The sequence below is a fragment of the Drosophila navojoa genome, chromosome 2 (assembly GCF_054131105.1).
Source record: "Drosophila navojoa isolate 15081-1374.11 chromosome 2, UAZ_NAV_1.0, whole genome shotgun sequence".
Lineage (NCBI taxonomy): Eukaryota > Metazoa > Arthropoda > Insecta > Diptera > Drosophilidae > Drosophila > Drosophila navojoa.
In genome coordinates, this window is record NC_142890.1 from 11,902,636 (window position 1) to 11,921,949 (window position 19,314).

Sequence of the window (19,314 nt, forward strand, 5' to 3'; positions counted from 1 at the left end):
GTAGCCCCGGGATCAGCCCAGCCCAGCCCAGTTCAGATAAAAAATCACACACGCTGCACTGGCTACTTGTCATTGCGAAAAATTCGAGGTGTGTGCAGAGCGAGTGGGTTGTATATACAGGTATATACATACATATGTATATGTATATGTATGTGTAACCAGGCACAACCAACGAACCGAGGAACCATCGAAAAATCGTCGCCTGACCCATGCCAATGCAATCTCAGCTGTTGGAAATACAATTGCCATTGCATTTTGTATCTTGTAAATGTCATTGGCCATTGCCCAACTGCCAACGCGTCCGACTGACTGCCCGTCGAAATGCACGTATCCGCGGCTCACTCACATTAAATTACATTACGTACACTCCTTTTGTTTGCAATATACATATATATATATATTTAAATTGCGCTGCCACAGCTATAGCAAAGATGCGAGCCATCTAATGGCTCAAAACAAATGGCAAAGTTCAAACGAGGTTAACAGCATTTCAAGCTACAGCGGCCAGCGGACAGCGGACAGCCAACAGCGGGCAGTAGGCAGGAGCACTCCTGCCCCGAGTCTGTCCCAGTCCGAATCTGAGTCCAGGTCCGGGGCCACCAAAATGGATGCAACTGCAGCCAAAGCTAAGGCAAACAAAGCTAGTAAAACTAAACAAAATCAACGAATGAGTGAAGCCGAACAAAAAATATATGATCTTGATAGGAGAGTATTAGACTAAACGATACCCTGTAGTTGAGTTCTATAAAGAAAATTTCCTAGAGAGGAAATCCTGAACCCTATATGCAGCTCTGAGGATCAATGAGAACATATATGTGTACAGGTTAGCAGATCAGCAATGACTGTATGTATATAATTCTTTTTAAGAGAATATATATATCGGACATCCTGCCTCTGGCTCACTTAGATATAGTTTTTCTCTGCCTTCCAAGCAATATCCCCTACTTCCCAGCCAGTTGCTATGATAACAGGGTATATAAAAAAGGCCCAAAAGCATCTTAAACGACAGGCAGTGGTAACATGACCATAGTAAGATAGTTACAGCTTCAGCTCCAGCTCCAGCCTCAACTTCAGCTTCAGCTTCAATAAAACGACATGCGCACAAATCTGTGGACGTCTGCCGAAGTGGAGGCACATATAAAAACCTTTCTAACGATCGTTTACCTCTCGCAAAATGTAACAAAGGAGTCGGGCGAAAAGTTGCCTGGGCCAGCTTGGCTATGGCTATGGCTCGGCTGTGCCTTTTCTTGGCCTGGCTAGTTGATGCGGGCCAAGCCTAGGCCGAGCGCCCACTTCCTACTTGCTGCTCTCTTCGTGCTGCCAAGCGCTGCAGGCTCTGCTGCTGATGCTGCCCACAAAACTTAGAAGCCATACACACGTACTAACTTGGCCAACGCGGGCCAAGCTAAGAATTTGATTTTATGCTGCTGCTGCTGCTGCTGCTGCACAGCCATAGTTGGAGCATGGCAGCTGCCGCTTAAGTTGGCCATAATGTGTTGGCCATTTGCCCCTTTGCATACGCCACTGAGCCAAAATGCCAGCCGCCAGCCGCCAGCCGCCCGCCGCCTGACACTTGGACAGACCACGAACCGCTCACCTACCCGAAAAAAAAAACAGAAAAAAAAACATAATACAAAAAAATAAAACGGCAACCAAAAACCGAAGTTCAGGCAAACGGGGGAAAATATATAAAAGGAAAGAGTAATAACCAGTTTTGTCTCCCAAAAAAGCCAAACAAATGAAGTCAAGCTGAGCTAAAACACAAGAAAACTAAAAGAACTACAGAAGTTGCCACGAATGCGGAATGCCCTGCCCGATAATAGATGAATGGATGAATAATAATTGGTATAATAATATTTGTATGAGGTATGATAATACCAGTCAAGGAAAGTTAATTCGAATTCTATTAAAGAGTAGATATCTATAGGAAGTTCAAAATTATATAGGGAACTATTATAGCTTGAGATGTGGAACAAAAAGAATTGCTGGATTTTTAAATTGTTTAATAAATATAAAACTTAGTTGTCCCACTTATATATTAAGCTAGTATTTACCCTATAAAGGGATCCTACTAAGGTCCACATTTGTGTAAACATGGATAAAAATAAAAATATTCATTCAAAATGTGATCAAGCTGCCCTCATATTAACCAAGTTAGGATAGTTAGGTATGATTCATCTATAAAAACAAGCGAATCTTCAAAGCTGCGCACATATCTCATTACAAAAGTAAAGTACGCTATGGGCAGGGTATCTAAAGAACGTACCTCATGTTTACGAGTAGAAGCTAAAGCAAACTTCAGGCCAAAAGCAGCGATCGAGCGTACCTCGGCCACAGATGGGGCCCACACTCCGCTGGAGAGTGTACAGAGAGACAAAGAGCAAGAGAGTGAGAGAGAGAGAGAGAGAGGGAGATGGAGAGCTGAGCCATGTGCCGGGTCGGGTCGGACGCTCTTCAGCCACAGCTTTAACTTCAACGGCCATCATCAGATAGAGCGAAGAGCCAAGAGCCAAGAGCCTAGTACAGTTGAATTGAAGTTGTGGCAAACGGGTATTGAGGGAGTTGGCAGTAGGTCTTGCCATGGCTTGGTCTTCGTCGTCCTCTTCCACTTCATCTTCGTCTTTGGTGTTGCTTTCGACTGTTGGCTGTGTCTCTGCAGCGTTGTAGGAGTTTTGGCTACACAGAAGTTTAGTTACATGCTCATTACATAGATGCAGAGCGAGCGAGTGAGAAGGAGACAGAGAGAGAGAGAAAGAGGGAGACAGATAGAGAGATGGAGAGCGAGTACAACGAGTACAATGTATGTGGCCAGCTATAGATACATACAATTTATGTATTGCAGATACATAGATAGAAGCGTAGCTCTGGTACTTGCCCCGAACTGGCTTTGGCGCGGATGCTGCTGCTGCTGCTGCTGTTGCCGCTGCTGTTGTTGCCTTTCTAAACTTCTAACTTTTCCGATGCTTATCGCAGCTAACAAAAAATAGAAGCATACGAAAATAAATAGAAGAAGCAGAATCAAAAAAAAAAAAAAAAAAAGAACGTAAGCTGAACTCCCACAAAAAGCGAGCGCTGCATTTCTTTGGCCTAGCTTTGGCCTGATCCCCTCAGCTTTAAAGCAGATCTTTCTTTCACATGCATAAATTGTGTACAAAAAGCAGCTTCTCAGTGCGGGGATCATTAGTTTTGAAATTTTTATGCATTGTATGCTCTGCTATATATACACACACACAAATATATATATATATATATATATGTATATTGCCTGACTTGTTTGCGATGGTGCAGGACTTGATTGTGGCCACGACTCTATAGTTCGGGCTCTCTTCCTGCTCGTGTAATTGTGAAAACAATTTAGACGAATTTTCCAGTTCAATTGCGCTTTTAATTTAAATTGCAGCAAACTTGGCTCGAATTGTTGTTGCCGTTGTCGTCGTCGTCTTCATCAATTGTCAGTGCTTAGTTTTCTTTTTCCCTCTTCATCTTCTTCAGCGCGAAAATTTTCGTAGATCTTAAGCGAGCTGCGACCCAAACTTGGCCAACTCAGCCAACTTGACTGTCAAATTTGATTCTTGGCCAAGGCGCATGTCAATTGACTACGGCTCGGACAAGACCAGTTAATTAACGTTCAGACAATTGATGGAGTAGAGCAATGTCAGCTGTTAGTGCCTCAAATGGCTTGAAGGGTTAATAAGCGGCAAAAGCATATATTGGGGCTAAATGCTCGCACAAATGTTGCCCATTTGCGTAAATGAAACAATTATTGGGTGATTTTCCCCAACTATTATTATCGCAAAGCTTGCCATCCAATAAATAGAGAATTAATAGGAATGCATTGCATATCATTTAAATGCAATTATATGGTAAACTATGGATCTCATAGCTGTGGGAGCGAATTGTTCAAGTGAAATAAAACTCATTTGTTTAGAAATTTCTGACTAGTCTGCCAGCTCCTCCATAAAATGTAGACGTATAAACATTTACCTTTTGAGCTTGTAAATTGAGTATATATACAATTTGATATCAAATGATCGTAAACTGCTATTGCTGTATGTTGAGCTTAACGGAAAACAAAGTCGGAACTTTGTTTGCTTTATATATGTAGGGTTTAGTTTATCTAAGCTAAAGATGTATGACACCTAAGACCTTAAGTACTACAACAAAGGTATTTGAATACATTATATAGCTTAAAGAATTAAGTATAATATAAGCTTTTAATTCCTTTACATTATTTTTGTGAATTATAAATATTTTATTATTTTTTTCATAATTATTGTTTATATTACTTTTTTATTAATTTTGTATTTATTATTATATTTGTTATATATTTTTTACCTAATTTCTATTTTTGTTATTTCACTCATTTTTATTAATTTAATATTTTTATATCCCTTAAAATTTAAATAAATTTTTATCATGATTCATTTTTGCTTTTCAATTTGAAAAATATTTTTACTATTTTTTTTATTCAGGTAAATTTATGATTCAATTATATTTAATATTTTAATATTTTTTGTTGTAGTTTTTAACTGGAAAAATCCAATCTTGTTTTGAATAAAAGAATTTGTTGTAGCAAACCGAGTAAATATTTGCCAATACTTGATATAAAATCTTCAATCTCAACAACTGTGTCCAATTTCCTTTTCTATTTGTATTTGCCTTTGTAGAATGCAACAGCTTTGACGCCTGCTTGGACTGGGCAAACATTTTGGCCATCTCGAGAGTGTGAAGAGAGCAGCGATGCGTAACGGCCTTTCTCTGTTTGGACATAGATTTAGGAGGCATAGACGAGGTGTGTGTGTGCGTGTGTGTGTGTGTGACTGTTCTCTGTTCCACTTGAAGTTCAACTGAAGTGAGCAGCATTAAGTTTAAGAACAACAAAAATCGACTGCTGCTAAATTTCACTGTTTATTTCTTGTACTCGAGCTTGAAATTAAAAGACTATAAACAATCGTGAGAATGGCACTTGAACATGTTCAAAACAATAATGGCCTTAAACGAAATGTACAAGAAACAACAGTCAACAGGCGAGGCGGGCAGGTGAGGTAAGTTGGTTAAGGGGGAGTTGGGCAATAGGCAACTAGCAATGGGCAACTAGGAACGGGCAACAGGCATCAGGCAACCGGCAACAGCAAGACAAATCAACAAGCCGCAGTCGCTGTGCTGCGCTGTGTGTTCGAGCCCAAGTTAAAGCCAACAAACGGAGCGAGCCATTCAGCCGCACGGACAGACAGGCGGCTAAATGAACAGACAGTCAATCAACTTTAAGCAAAAAGCACAACGACAACGACACGTCGCGACGTTAGCGGCGACGTCGACAGCGACTGCAGCGGCGACAGCATCAAAGAGAAATGCGCGCGCTCAGAGTTAGCTACAGTTTTAGCCTTAGCTACACACGATCATCCGTCGGAGATGACTTGAGGAGTGCGCTCCGAAAACTATTACAAAATGATCAAAACAGCTAAAAAGAATGAAAGGAGCTTAAAATGGAACAACAACAAAGGCAACAACATGAAAATCAAATCAGTGTGCGAACTGGACCTGAACCTCGGCATCTAAATGCTATTCTGGCTCAGACGGCGATCGTATCGGATTGGATCGGTTCGAGACTCGATTACAATAATTACAATCGGCTACGCGAGATTTACCAAATCACAACAACAACCACAACATCAGCAGCAGTAACCATATTGCAGCACACAGATACACAGAGATGCAGATACAGATACAGATAACTCAGCTATTACGTGCATATACAATTTTTATAAGAAATTGAAGTCAAGAAGCAGAATTAAAACAAAACTCATCAAGTGACGACGTCGAAGATGCAAACACACACACGCACACACACACAGATATATGTATGTAGAAGCCAAAGCTAGCTAGATACAAGTTACAGTATGGACTCGTTAGAGTGGATACAAGCATTTGCAGAAGCTAGGAAAAGAAATTTTAAAATAAATAAAGTGTTTTGAAAATATATAAATTTATATATAATATATATAGTATATAAGGTAAATTAAAATCATGTTTAGTTTAATTTACAAAGTTTTGTTTTCGAATTGGCTAGAGCAAATTATTGAAGAAATATATGTACAAATGTAGTTCGTTAATGAAGATTCATTACTGTATACACATGATATGACTCAATTGCTGTATGTGTGCGTGTGTGTGTTTATAGAAAAGGAACAGACAAACGGACAGAAAACGGACGGCAGATCCATCTTCAGCTTCATCAAAGCAGCGCAGCAATTTTCAGTTAACAGCTCTCAGCTTTGAGCACAGCGCGCACTGTAAGCGGTTAGCTGTGTATCTGCTAGATAGTGTGTGTGTGTGTGTTGTGTGTGTGTGTGAGTAAGAGAGAGAGAGAGAGAGGAGGCCAAGCATCATTGGCACAGCGAATCGGGCAAAACGAGAAATTGAAAAGACAGTTACAACGTCATAATGAAGCTAAAGGCTATGCTGGCAAAACTATACAAAATCGACGGCAAACCGCATAAAACACAAGCACACACGCACACAACCACAAACAGTCGTGATATTGTATACATATGAATGTATGTTTGCATGTGTATACATACATATGTATATCTGTGTGCGTGTGCATAGGAGCTTAGCTTTTTGCACAGGAAATTTAGCGAGAATAAAGAGCACGCCATCAATTGAAGAGTTTGGCGATTGAGAGCGAGAGAGAGCCGTGTGCTTAGTGGGAACAGTGAAAGGCGTGCGCTTGACAGCGCGTCAACAGTAGCGCGTGTAACGCACGCAGCGAGCATTGTAATTGGCATGCAGCGTTTTGCAACACTGCCAGCCATTAATGAAATAAAATGTGATCTCGTTTTATGATAATGAAATACGTACATACATATGTATGTACGTATGCATATACGTAAGTATGTAGGTGTGCATGTACATGTGCTCGTTCGTAAATTGCTGAAGCTTTGGGTATGCAACTGTTGCATCTTGATGCAGTCGCTGACACAGCATCAGGCATGCTGCAAACACACACCAGCACCCCAACGTGTGCATGTGTGCGTGTTTGTATGTTTTTCAACAAAATTTATTGATATTCATTGTTTGTTTGTTGTCGATCGTCGTCATCGTCGTCGTCTTTGTCGTTGCTCGCTGCCAACTGAAATCACAATTGTTGGAAAAAAAGCAAAGAGGAAAAAAAATTGCTGATGCTGCTGCTGCTGCTGCGACTATTCTTTGCCCGGGCCTTCACTTTTTCTAGTTGCACACATACAAACGTTTCCTGCGCGGACACCTATGCCCATACATATGTATGTGTGTGAGTGTGTGTAACTGAAGCTTACTTGCAACTGGCTTTTGGTCTATAATTCTTGTTTCTGGCTTTCGTGCCGAGGCTGCTGCTGCTGCAAGTAGAAAAAAAAAATACAGATAAGGAGCCAACGCTGAAGACGCGGCCCAGCATCTTTAAACAGGAAACTGCCTGGCGCTGTGGCTCCCAAAGGAAGCGGACCAGTAATATTTACATTTATTGCAAAATTATGCATATGCCAGTTGCTGCTGTTGTTGCCTTTGTTGTTATTGTATATAAACCATGCGCCATAGATGCGCACAGTTAATGTTTAAATACATATAAACATTGCTGGCAATTTTTTGTTTTGTATAATCTATGCGTACACATACATACATACATATGTCCATATACACATGCATAAATACATATATATGTACATACGTACATATGTACATCAATAATGCTTGAGCTCGGTTTCCAATATGAATGTGCTTTGGCATTTTACAGCACTAGATTTTTTTTTAAATATTGCTTGCTGTAGGCGTAGTAAGCACATAGTACAGTGGCTCTTAGATTGTTTCTACTAGTCCCTTAACAACATTTGTGCATCTATAAAATTCAACTAAAGGAGATATGAAAGAAAGTTAAATGCACGTTGTTAGTTTATTGAAATTTTTGTTTTTAGAATATTTTGGAAAAAATGTATTATAATTTATGAATATTATACCCTGGATTCTAATTTTCAGGGGTTCAGGGTATAAAAATCCACAAAAAGTAGTTGCACAGAAGATTTAAGCCAGTTATGCTTACATTATAAAGTAAAACTGTTTATCATTTAGCTATTTTTATATGTAAATATGTACATACATATGTAAATGTTGATTTGAATGCCTTCCAATCTGAATGCGATTTTGCCTTGCTTTCCAATATACTGATTCGTCTTGGCGTTTTACAGCACTGCCTTTTTTGGTGAGCTACTGCGTCGTGACTATTGTTTTATTGCATGTTTTATTCAAATATACACTGAATATGTACTATATGCAACTAAATAAATCATGCAACCTTTTATTGTTGAATATTGTACGGATGTGTGCATGTGTGTGTATGCATATAGAGTCATGCTAATGCTATATACATATGTATCTTTCTTACAGACAAAAAGCGTTTGTAATTTGAGTAAAGTTTATTAGATCGTGAACTCATTTTGTTGGGCGGCCCATGTATTTTCGTGGTTGGCCGAGAAAAGCAAGCGGTGTCCCAAAGATTTTCATGGAAAGTTTCTGTGGTTGGGCTGTTGCTGTTGCTGCTTTCTTGTTTATGAAAATTTCACGCTAGTCGAAAGAATTATTAATTGCGCAGCAGCAACAGCAACAACCACCGCAGAAACAACAGAAGCAGCAGCAACAGCAACAGCAGCAGCAAAAGCAACGGCAGCAGCAGAGCTGCCTACCAAGTGGGAATTATGCATCGCTGCGCAGAAGCAGAACGCAGCACACACACACACACGCGCAAACATAGTCTGTGCTGGTGTGCGTGTGTGTGTAAGCGCGTGTAAAAATATGGTAAACATGATAATACGTAATAAAAAATAGTGTAACAGAAAAGGAAAATAGTATAAAATCAGGTACAAATTTTCACCAAAAACCGTTTGCGTCGCTTGGCCGCGGTTGTTGTTATTGTTGTTGTTGTTGTAAAAGCTGGCTGGCTGACTTTGACGATTTGGTGGTCACACAGTGTGAAGAATGGGCTAGGAAATATTGTATGCCAGCTCTGTTTGTTGGGCTGTTACAGATTTGAACAGATCTACCCAACCAGATAACAAATGAAAGTGCCTGCCAGATCAGCGTGTGGATGGGAGCTAAAGGCGAAGGAGACGGAGAAGCAGGAGTAGGAGGTAGAGGCGGAGGAGGAGGAGTGGGCAACAGAACGAGTTGCCTGCTAACAACAAATGAAATGGGCTTAAATGCATTTCGCTGCAGCACAAGAGAATTACGGAAAGTCAACTCCATTTGACATATGATATATGTATGTATGTATGTCCACTCTGTGTCTGTGTGTGAGTGTGTAAATGCATTATGAAGAAAGATCTAAGATATGCATTTTGTTTAAGCTTCACTGTGCCTGTGAATAGCGGCAAAAGTCAGCTAGCTACAACTATTAAAATACAATTACAGCAACATCTGGGAATACAATCATTAACAGTGTTGGAAAATGCTAAAATACAATGAAAGCAAAGTTGTGACTAAATTCAATTAATTATACATTAAAATATAAGCACTGGCTACTGAGATATTAGGCTTTCAAATGTGAATTATGTATGTATGTATGTAGCTGCGGATGGTATATGTTTCTCAACGGTGTTGTAAAATGCCACACATCGAAGGGGTCATTAAACTCTACAGTAATAGATATATAATTAAGATAGTATGCAGAATTATCTAGTAATTTCGATTCATCATTCTTACCCAGCTTTAACAACACTGTTGCCTAGTGTTGTAAAATGTGCCTTACGACTCGTCGTTACTGATTTACAGCACTGCTCGAGTTTGTCAGTGTCAATAGTGAAAAACAGCATGCGCTTAGATATGGCTAGCAAATTGTTAAATTTTGGCTCCAAGCTATTTAAATCCTCGAAGAACTTCTTCAGTGGTGCGTATGGAAAGCGCAGCGCTTCGTCAATCGATGGCAGAAAATGGACTGGAGCACGTCAGAAGCTGTTGACATTTGGGGCGCTAACTGGGGCTACCGGACTTCTGATGTACGCCATGGACGTCAGTGTGGACGCGTCCAGCGATAGTGTGCATCCGGCCAAGCAGCTGTGGCCGCACAAGGGCTTCTTGTCGGCCATCGACAAGGAGAGCGTGCGTCGCGGCTATCAGGTGTACAAGGAGGTGTGCTCCTCCTGCCATTCGCTGCAGTATATTGCCTATCGCAATTTGGTGGGCGTGTGCATGACCGAGGCGGAGGCCAAGGCTGAGGCGGAGAGTATTACCGTGCATGATGGACCCGACGAGGAAGGCAACTACTACGATCGTCCGGGCAAACTGTCCGACTATTTTCCATTGCCCTATCCTAATGAAGAAGCTGGACGTGCTGCAAATAATGGTGCTTATCCGCCGGATCTCAGCTACATTGTGTCCGCACGCAAGGGTGGCGAGGATTATGTGTTCGCGCTATTGACTGGCTACTGTGACCCACCGGCTGGATTTGCTCTGCGCGATGGCCTCTACTTTAATCCGTACTTCAGCGGAGGCGCCATTGCCATGGGCCAGTTGATATCCAATGAGTCGGTTACCTATGCTGACGAAGATGTGGCCCCGTCAGCCAGCCAAATTGCCAAGGATGTGACCACATTTCTGTGTTGGACTTCTGAGCCGGAGTATGACATTCGCAAGATTCTCGTTATAAAGGTGTTCATCATATCAGCATTTCTGATTGGCATTACCTACTACATCAAGCGCTTGAAGTGGTCTGCGTTGAAGTCTCGCAAGATATTCTATTTGCCTGAGATACAAGAGAAAGCCAAGAAAGCTGCCGAGGATAATTGTCCAAAATAATAATTATTGTAACAACATTATGATACAGCAAACATTTTATAATTTAATTATAATGTTATAATTGAAATGCGCGGGCTGAAAGCGTTTTGATTGTGATGTGAATAAACGTGATAGAGCTGTTATTCAACAAAATCATCGTTTCAATATATCGATAGAAGTTTATTGAGTCTCTATTTAGTTATTCAAAGGTCTGTCTCCCGCATTAAATAATATAAAACATAGAATTCAACTGACAGGGGTGATATTTATTAAAACAGAAATTTATATTATTTATTTTTAAATATCAGGTGAATTCAGTAGCAGTGTTGCTGTGCAGAACAGTGAGGCTGCCACCTATCGTATAAATGCGGCGAATTTTCAATACCGGCTCGATTAATATTTCGGCGAAAACAAAGCTGCAGCAGCTGATTTATTACAAACAAAGATAAAAATATTTTAATGGCATCTGTCGATTTTTTGAAAGCGCTGCAATTTGCGGCATACAAACATAGAAAACAACGCAGAAAGGATCCCGACTCCACGCCGTATGTTAACCATCTCATAAACGTTGCCGCAATATTAGCAGAGGCTGGGATTAAGGATGAGGGTGTCCTTATAGCGGCTATATTGCACGATGTTGTTGAAGACACAGACACAACCATTTCAGAGGTGGAGAAGCTGTTCGGCACCGATGTGTCCAGTCTGGTGCTGGAAGTGACCGATGACAAGAGCCTGGAGAAGGACGAACGCAAGCGCCTGCAAATTGTGAATGCCAGAAATACAACAAAGCGCGCCAAGCTCATCAAATTGGCCGACAAGCTGGACAATCTGAGGGATCTACGCAAGACCACGCCTTGTGGTTGGACAGAGGTTAGTTATGAGAGTATTTAATGGAATTGGAGCTGACTTAAATTTATTCAACAACTGCAGGCGCGCCGCGATCAGTACTTCGAATGGGCCAAACGTGTAGTGGACAACTTGCGCGGTACAAATCTGATAATGGAGGAGCAACTGGACCAGATTTTCGCTGAGCGATCTCTTGTATAAATAAAGTTAAGACTGTGATCCATGACTGATGCTAGAACTCCCAATATAATAATAATAATAACACAATAGTACAACACGAAATGAGAATCTTTTTAGTTTTTATTGTTCTCATAGAATTCCAGCATGAGCTTGGCCAGCTTCTGCGTCTCCTCTAGCGTAATCGCATTGTAGAGAGAGGCACGTATGCCGCCCACTGACCGATGACCCTTCAGCTGTATCATGCCTTCGGCCTCGGCTTTGGCCAAGAACTCCTTCTCCAATTGCTCGTTGCCCGTGCTGCTGCCAATGCGGAAGGGCACATTCATCCGGGACCGCACTTGCCTCTCCACGGGACAGTAGTAGAAGCCATTCGATTGATCTATGATATTGTAGATGAACTGCGACTTAGCCTTGGAACGCTGCGACATGCCTGCAACGCCTCCGTTGGCTTTGATCCACTTGAAGACGAGACCCATGACGTAGATGCTAGAAAAGAAGATCTTTAACTAAGAGCCTTAGTAATCCTCGGAGGCACGACCTACCCGAATGTGGGCGGCGTATTGAGCAGCGAGCTGTTCTTGTCCATCAGCTCAAAGTTCAGTATGGACGGTGTGACCTTCAAGTGTTTGCCTATCAGGTCTTCGCGTACAATGATCACTGTGACACCGGCGGGTCCAATGTTCTTCTGGGCACCGGCGTAAATCATGCCAAACTTGCTGACATCGATAGGCCTAGACAGAAAATTGGAGGACATGTCGACCACCAGTGGCGCTTTCACCTCTGGCACAAAGTCAAACTCAACGCCCTCCACAGTCTCGTTGTCGCAGTAGTAGACATAAGCGGCATTCGGATCGAGCTTCCAAGTGCTTTGCCTGGGCACCGTGGTATAGGAGGCCAGCTTGGGCAGCACCGCATTCACTTTGCCATACTGTGCCGCCTCTTTGGCTGCCTTGGCCGACCATGAACCGGTGATGACGTAATCCGCAGTGCCGGTGGTGCCAATGAGATTCAGGGCAGACGCTGCGAATTGTCCCGTTCCGCCGCCCTGCATCAGGAGCACTTTATAGTTCTGTGGAATGTTGAGCAGCTCACGCAGATCGGCAATGGCCGTCTCCTGGATCTTGGCATAGTTGCTGGAGCGATGAGACATTTCCATAACCGAAATGCCGCTGCCATTGCAATTCAGCAGATTGGTCTGCACCTCTTTCAGCACCTATGCGGGAAAAGTAATGAGAGGACTCGTTTATAACCTAGAACCTTTTATTCATTGTTGCATTTGAATTGTTTCTGCTGACCTCTTCGGGCAACTTGGCTGGGCCGGCGGCAAAGTTGATAACCATGATGGCGTTGATACTATTTCCGATTCACGAACCTCGTCGTTAAGTCGTTCAAATTGAACTGAAAGTGTTGTGGCTGGGCGGCAATGGAAGCGATCGACTCAGACGGCAGCGACTGCTGATAAGTAATACGAGCGCCAGACAGAGAATCGCAACAACTTACACACGCATGTATGTATGTATGGCTATATGTGTATAATAATGCAAAGAGTGTACAAAGACAAACGGACGTTGATCCAGAGGCGCTCTCCACAGACTCAATGGGAACTTGAAGCTTACAAACACTGGCTGGCTACGCCACTGGTCAAGCAGCGGCAGCGACGGCGAAACTGAAGCTCAGAGAGATGCGAAGACAGATCAAAACAAGTCGACAAACCACAGCGAAAATAACACGCGATGTGCGCTGAGCGTCAATTCGCCCCATTGTCATGTTGTTGCTATGCACTTTATTGGAAAGACGTAAACAAGTGCAAATGCAAGCAGTAAACAAGAATAAAGCATAAATGCAAGTACAGCAAAGCTCCGCTAAGGTGAACACATCGGAAGAATAACAAGAATTTAGTAAATTAGTAAAAGAATAAATACAAATTTTGTATTTATTTTTATTTATAAATTTTTAATAATTTTTAATATGGTTGATAATCGTAGACAATATAGTCAAGCAAACCTGTTGTTTAATAAGCTGCAATGGCAATTAGATAGTACAATAATTTATTATTTATTAATTCGAGGCATCTCAATTTCTGATTATACAACAGCACATTTCATGATAAAAATATATGAATGTGTAAATTAAATGATCTATTGAAAATAATATTTTGAACTTTTTCATGGTCTTCTAGTTAATAGGCCTAATTACATGGGTACGTGTGTATGTATGTATTTACATATATACATATTGACAAATACTAATGTATGTACATATGCACAGAGATTATAGCTGAGTGCTTCTAAGTTCTTATCTTACTGATTCGATGATATCGTTACCGGAAATAATAACTTTCTCAGACTTGAAGTGGTTGAAATTTTATTTATGCCACACAAGTCTCAACTGCTCTAATTACTTTATCATTCATTCATCCATTGATTTAGAACGCCTGTGAACTGCTTCAGTTTTCCAATTTAGTTCCAACAAGCCGATGGCAAAGCGAAATTCCAATAAGATGCAGGCAACGTGCCTGGAAATTTAAACGTGTGCCTATTCGTGCCTGCTTAAGTGTTTGTGTGTGTATGCGTGTGTGTGCGAGAGCAAGCGATACGACTGTGCATGCAAGTGTGAGTGTGAGAGTGTGTGTAGGCAGTAAGTAGTCAATGTGTGTGAGTGAGTGGTCATTCATAAACGTAAAGCCAATAATTTAGTGTTGTTTGGCAAGGGGCTTGGCCCGTTTTGGTCTTTAATGAGGCTTGCACTAAAAAAAATAATAAAAATAAGGAAAAACAAGCAAGTATTTTGTCGTTGTGTACTATATTAAGTGTTTATGATTTATTGCAACATTTAATGTACAATTCTAGAATTGTATTCCAGTTGTTGCAGCCTATTGCGGTAGCGGTTGCGCTTGCACCTTGCCCACAATATCGCTCCAGAAATTGCCGTAGTCTTTCAGCACAGTGCCGCTGCAATGAGAAGTCGTATATGAGAGAATATGTTGTAATGTGTGAAACAAGTTTTCAATTAAGCCACACGCTACAAATAGTCACAGCTAGATGAGTCAACAAACAGTTTTGGCCAGAGATTTTCAAAAGACTTTCCAACACTGCGCTACAGCAGTGCGAATGGTTTGACTTTAATTAATTTGTTAATTACATGATTATTGCTATTAATAATCAACGATCAGAAGCTGAATGCCAACACTGTGCTACAGATTTTTCTTGGCCTCTGCGACAATTTATCAAAGATAAGAAGTTAGTCGTAGGCCTTTCCAGTGCTGACATATACATAATTTATTTATCATTTGCCACATTATGCGTATGTCAAGTGATAAATGATAAGCTGTCATGGCTGACCCACCCACATACACACTTACACACACACACACACACCCACACACACACACACACACACACACACACACACATACTTGCCATGCAGCAGAGTGTTGCTATTGTGTGTTGCATGTGAGTGAGAAACATCAACAACATTTTGCCGACGTCATTGTCAGCGTCTTTTTGTTGCAACTCTTTGGCTTCACTCGCAGCATTTTCTCCTATTTTTTTTCGTTCGCCTCTTCGCTTGAACAAATCAATTACATAAGGCCTTTTCTTTGATTATCCGGCATTTTGCTGGCAATTATGTGCGCATTCGCTTTGTGGGTCAATGCGGCGTATGATTAATGAGCTGGCCCTCTGTCGTTGACAATGCTGACGACGATGACGATGGAGCCCAAAGAGCTTCAGTTGAGCATTAGCCCAGAGCCACATCATCGGCGGCTTCGAACGGATCCTTTCTACTTACGTGAAGTAGACGTTGCCTCGCTTATTTTGGGGCGCCTTCCATATGAGCTTGGCGCCCAGCTTATCCCGGTTATCCGAATGCGTTATGGCCGAGCACTCGGGTATGGTCTTGGTGTTCTCGCTCTGCACCCATTCGCCAATCCATTCGTTCGAGTTGGCATCGCGCGCCTGCAGAAAGAACCCACGAAACGTGGTGGACTGATGCAGCTCCTGGGCATAGATGACCACAGAGACTTCCTGGCCGGGATGGTAGGTCTGCGAGCTGGCGACCACCTCGAACGGATTCGTGTGCGCCGGTTGGGTGCGCGCCTTGCCATGATTGGGCTGATTGGCGCGCTGCTTGACGCACGTGTCGGCTGGAGCACCGTCCGGAAAGGCCCAGATGCCGGCGATCAGCTGCAGCAGGAGCAGTGCCCGATTGCAATTCCAATGCCGATTTGCCATGACTATGACTATGAGTGTGACTATGCTGTTCCGCTATTCCGTTAGTCGCGCGCGCTTCGCGTTAATCAAATATTAAAACTCTTGCGCTGACCGGCGGCGTTGGCGCTTTTAAAGCCTCGAGCTGTGCGTCCGACAAAAAAAAAGCTCATGCTATTGGCATGGGCGTCGCGCTGGCTTTGTCGCTGCCTCTGTTTGGGCCAACCAGTTTTTAATGATCAAAACGCCAAATAGTTATGCGCAGTTCCTTTCCTGCAGCGCTTCAAACTGGGTCAAACATTAGTGCTTTGATGCAGCCGCCTTCCCCGACTTCTGCTCCCTCCTACCTACCTAGCGAGCGTTTACAACTTCTCCCGCCAGCCGGCCAGCCAGCCGGCTCCAGTGCTGCAGTTCCTAAGCTTTAGTGCAGACTCCAGACCGCTCTGACTCTACATGGCTCGTCGGGGGTTTATTTGGTTTGTTTTGGGGCGCTAAGTGCTCCATTACGAAATTCTATGCTTCTAATCGTTGCCCACTGTCGATGTTGTTGGCCTTGTTTGCTTTTCGGCTCAGTTTTGCGTATTTTTCGTATTTTCGTTTTTCTGCTGCGCGTTTAATGTGTTAATTGACAGGCGTTGCTGCTGCCCCTGCCCCTGCCCCGGCCCCTGCCCATGCCCCTGCTGTTGTTATTGCTGTTGTTGTTGATTTCATTGAGCTTTTGATTTCCATTTTGCAGCATTGGCAACATATTTGCGAATTTAGTTTCCTTTAAAATTTACAACCTGTTGTCGCATTTTGCCCAAAAACGTCATCGAATATTAATTTTAATCAATAATTAGCTAGAGACTAAAATCTAAATATGATATAATTTCTAGAATACAATAGTCAAAGGTTATGCTTTAATGAATGTTTCATAGAGAAAGCTTAGGTTCCATAGTTAACTTTGAGCTAAGGCTCTAGTTAGAGGAGGTGTAGAAAGACTAATATATGTATTGATAAGAAATCTGAAAAGTCTTCAAGGTGCGTTGCGAAACTCACGATTTTCACAGCGATGTTTGGGATCCTCTAGAAATAGAGAATTAGAGAGATGGGGAAACACTTGCGCTCTATGCTCTAATAAAAGAAAGGCTATTAAGATTAGTTGCTGTACTACTATTATTACCATTACTACTACTATGACTAGAACTATTACCACTATGACTATAACTATTGCTACTGTAGCGCCTACTACTACTATTATTACTACTAATCTTATTACTATGACTCTTACTACTATGTTTACTACTATTACTACTAATCTTATTACTATGACTCTTACTACTATGTTTACTACTATTACTACTAATCTTATTACTATGACTCTTACTACTATGTTTACTACTTCTATTACTACCACTATTATTACTACTATGTTTACTACTACTATTACTACCACTATTATTACTACTATGTTTACTACTACTATTACTACCACTATTATTACTACTATGTTTACTACTACTATTACTACCACTATTATTACTACTATGTTTACTACTACTATTACTACTACTATTATTACTACTATGTTTACTACTACTATTACTACCACTATTATTACTACTATGTTTACTACTACTATTACTACCACTATTATTACTACTATGTTTACTACTGCTATTACTACTACTATTATTACTACTATGTTTATTACTACTATTACTACTACCATTATTACTACTTTGCTTACTACTGCTATCATTACTACTTTGCTTACTACTGCTATCATTACTACTTTGCTTACTACTACTATTGCTACTACAATTATTACTACTACTATTACTACTATTATTACTACTACCATTACTACTATAATTATTACTGCCTACTACTTTTATTATTATTATTATTACTACCATTACTATAATTATTACTACTACTTCATCTAAAATCGCTACTCCTATTACTACTGCTATTACTATTGCTACTACTATACAAATTCTATTATTATTACAATTGCTACTTTTATCACCACTACTATTATTATTACTATTACTACTAAAATTACTGATACTACTACTACTCTTACTTTAGCTACTTCAGTTATTATTAACACTACAATTACTGTTACTACTGCAACAACTATTAAACTACTTAAACTATTAGCACCACTACAGCTACTACAATTAATATTATTGCTACTTTTGCTAGTAGTACCACCACAGGTTCAGGTTCAAGTCCTCTTCCAATTACATTAAAACTTTATCTGACAAACAAAACTATGAACTAAATGTTGTCCATTTGTGAAACCGTATTTGGCTAGGCAAAACTTGCTGAAAGCTGAACCATTTACGGGTAAATATAATTTTGAAAAGTTTTATCATTTGGCAGTTGTGGACAGGATTGCACATTTGTAGATGTTAATTAGAGATACAAATTCAAATGCGAATAAACATTTATGAATGCAACGGCCGTGTAATATGCCGAGCTTTGCATATCTGTTTGCCAAATGAGTTTGAGTCGAGCAAACAGATGCCGGCGGAATCTGAATGCGACTCTGACTAATAGAGTTTGCCTGCTAGCCAGCTATATTAATTAACTGTAGTTGCTTGTAGTGCAATGTGCTAGTTGGGAAATGTTTTCGGTAAATATTTAAGCGCAATTGTTGAACTTTTTACTAGCCGCTGCTGCTGTTGCTTGTTGGTGTCTGCAAGGGGTCAGTTAACCCGAATGCCCAAGCCGGACTAATCAAATACGAATTCGTGCTGGCGCCCAGTAAGTCATGTATTATAGATGCGGCAAATGCGAACTTTTTGCTCCCAGGCGTTAACAGGCGCTGCCCAGCCAGAGCCGGAGCTAGAGCTGTACAGTAGAGCGCATAGCAAATGACATTTGTGCCACATCACGCCCAAAGTTTAGCAAACACAGGCAAACCAAGCTGCCTCCCTGCCAGCCAGCCAGCCAGCCAATCCTCAGCTGCTGTCGACCCAGACCCCATCCTGCCAGGCCCAGGCCTTCGCCAATGCATGCGAAATTGAGTAAGAAGCACGGCAAACGGTTCCTTTAACCGATGGTCGATGTAAATAGTACAAAACAGCGCACTTTATGAACGCCAGCCAGGGCTAGGGCTAACGGGAGGCTGGTGGGGGCTGGTAGGGGTCGGTAGCTCAAAAATCCACTTCATCGACGTTGGCGCGGAAAAGTGTGTCACCTGCAGGACAGCAGAGCGCATGTCCTGTGAGCGCGCTGGTGAAACGAATTTTTTCAACAATTCGACTTGGACTTGAACGTGGGATTTCGT

General features: G+C 41.5%; 4 protein-coding genes across 4 annotated transcripts; 2 read left to right on the top strand and 2 right to left on the bottom strand.

Moving 5' to 3' along the window:
- The first annotated feature begins 9,766 nt into the window (after nt 1–9,766).
- On the top strand, nt 9,767–10,953 carry Cyt-c1L (Cytochrome c1-like). The gene has a single exon (XM_018100712.3). It carries the CDS (start codon nt 9,838–9,840, stop codon nt 10,819–10,821), a length of 984 nt encoding a protein of 327 aa, XP_017956201.1. The 5' UTR covers nt 9,767–9,837; the 3' UTR covers nt 10,822–10,953.
- Nucleotides 10,954–11,178: 225 nt separating this feature from the next.
- Nucleotides 11,179–11,907, top strand: Mesh1 (Metazoan SpoT homolog-1). The gene is made up of 2 exons (XM_018112130.3): nt 11,179–11,670; nt 11,731–11,907. The coding sequence occupies exons 1-2, from the start codon at nt 11,260–11,262 to the stop codon at nt 11,845–11,847; spliced, it is 528 nt and encodes a 175-aa protein (XP_017967619.1). The 5' UTR covers nt 11,179–11,259; the 3' UTR covers nt 11,848–11,907.
- A 17-nt stretch (nt 11,908–11,924) lies between these two features.
- LOC108659278 (phosphoserine aminotransferase) lies at nt 11,925–13,421 on the bottom strand. Its single transcript, XM_018112124.3, has 3 exons — nt 13,122–13,421; nt 12,369–13,039; nt 11,925–12,312 (listed from the first exon to the last, which is right to left on the bottom strand). Exons 1-3 carry the CDS (start codon nt 13,164–13,166, stop codon nt 11,940–11,942), a joined length of 1,089 nt encoding a protein of 362 aa, XP_017967613.1. The 5' UTR covers nt 13,167–13,421; the 3' UTR covers nt 11,925–11,939.
- Nucleotides 13,422–13,941: 520 nt separating this feature from the next.
- LOC108660351 (putative defense protein 3) lies at nt 13,942–16,682 on the bottom strand. Its single transcript, XM_018113720.3, has 2 exons — nt 15,616–16,682; nt 13,942–14,777 (listed from the first exon to the last, which is right to left on the bottom strand). The coding sequence occupies exons 1-2, from the start codon at nt 16,056–16,058 to the stop codon at nt 14,699–14,701; spliced, it is 522 nt and encodes a 173-aa protein (XP_017969209.1). The 5' UTR covers nt 16,059–16,682; the 3' UTR covers nt 13,942–14,698.
- Nucleotides 16,683–19,314: the final 2,632 nt, after the last annotated feature.

What these genes read in the sequence shown, in the direction of transcription:
- Cyt-c1L (XM_018100712.3), top strand. Translation starts at nt 9,838, where the DNA reads ATGCGCTTAGATATGGCTAGCAAATTGTTAAATTTTGGCTCCAAGCTA.
- Mesh1 (XM_018112130.3), top strand. Translation starts at nt 11,260, where the DNA reads ATGGCATCTGTCGATTTTTTGAAAGCGCTGCAATTTGCGGCATACAAA. An exon ending in CGCCTTGTGGTTGGACAGAG is followed by an intron (nt 11,671 to 11,730) that starts GTTAGTTATGAG and finishes CAACAACTGCAG; the next exon opens with GCGCGCCGCGATCAGTACTT.
- LOC108659278 (XM_018112124.3), bottom strand. Translation starts at nt 13,166, where the DNA reads ATGGTTATCAACTTTGCCGCCGGCCCAGCCAAGTTGCCCGAAGAG. An exon ending in CAGCCAAGTTGCCCGAAGAG is followed by an intron (nt 13,040 to 13,121) that starts GTCAGCAGAAAC and finishes TTTCCCGCATAG; the next exon opens with GTGCTGAAAGAGGTGCAGAC. An exon ending in AATACGCCGCCCACATTCGG is followed by an intron (nt 12,313 to 12,368) that starts GTAGGTCGTGCC and finishes CTTCTTTTCTAG; the next exon opens with CATCTACGTCATGGGTCTCG.
- LOC108660351 (XM_018113720.3), bottom strand. Translation starts at nt 16,058, where the DNA reads ATGGCAAATCGGCATTGGAATTGCAATCGGGCACTGCTCCTGCTGCAG. An exon ending in CGAGGCAACGTCTACTTCAC is followed by an intron (nt 14,778 to 15,615) that starts GTAAGTAGAAAG and finishes TTCTCATTGCAG; the next exon opens with CGGCACTGTGCTGAAAGACT.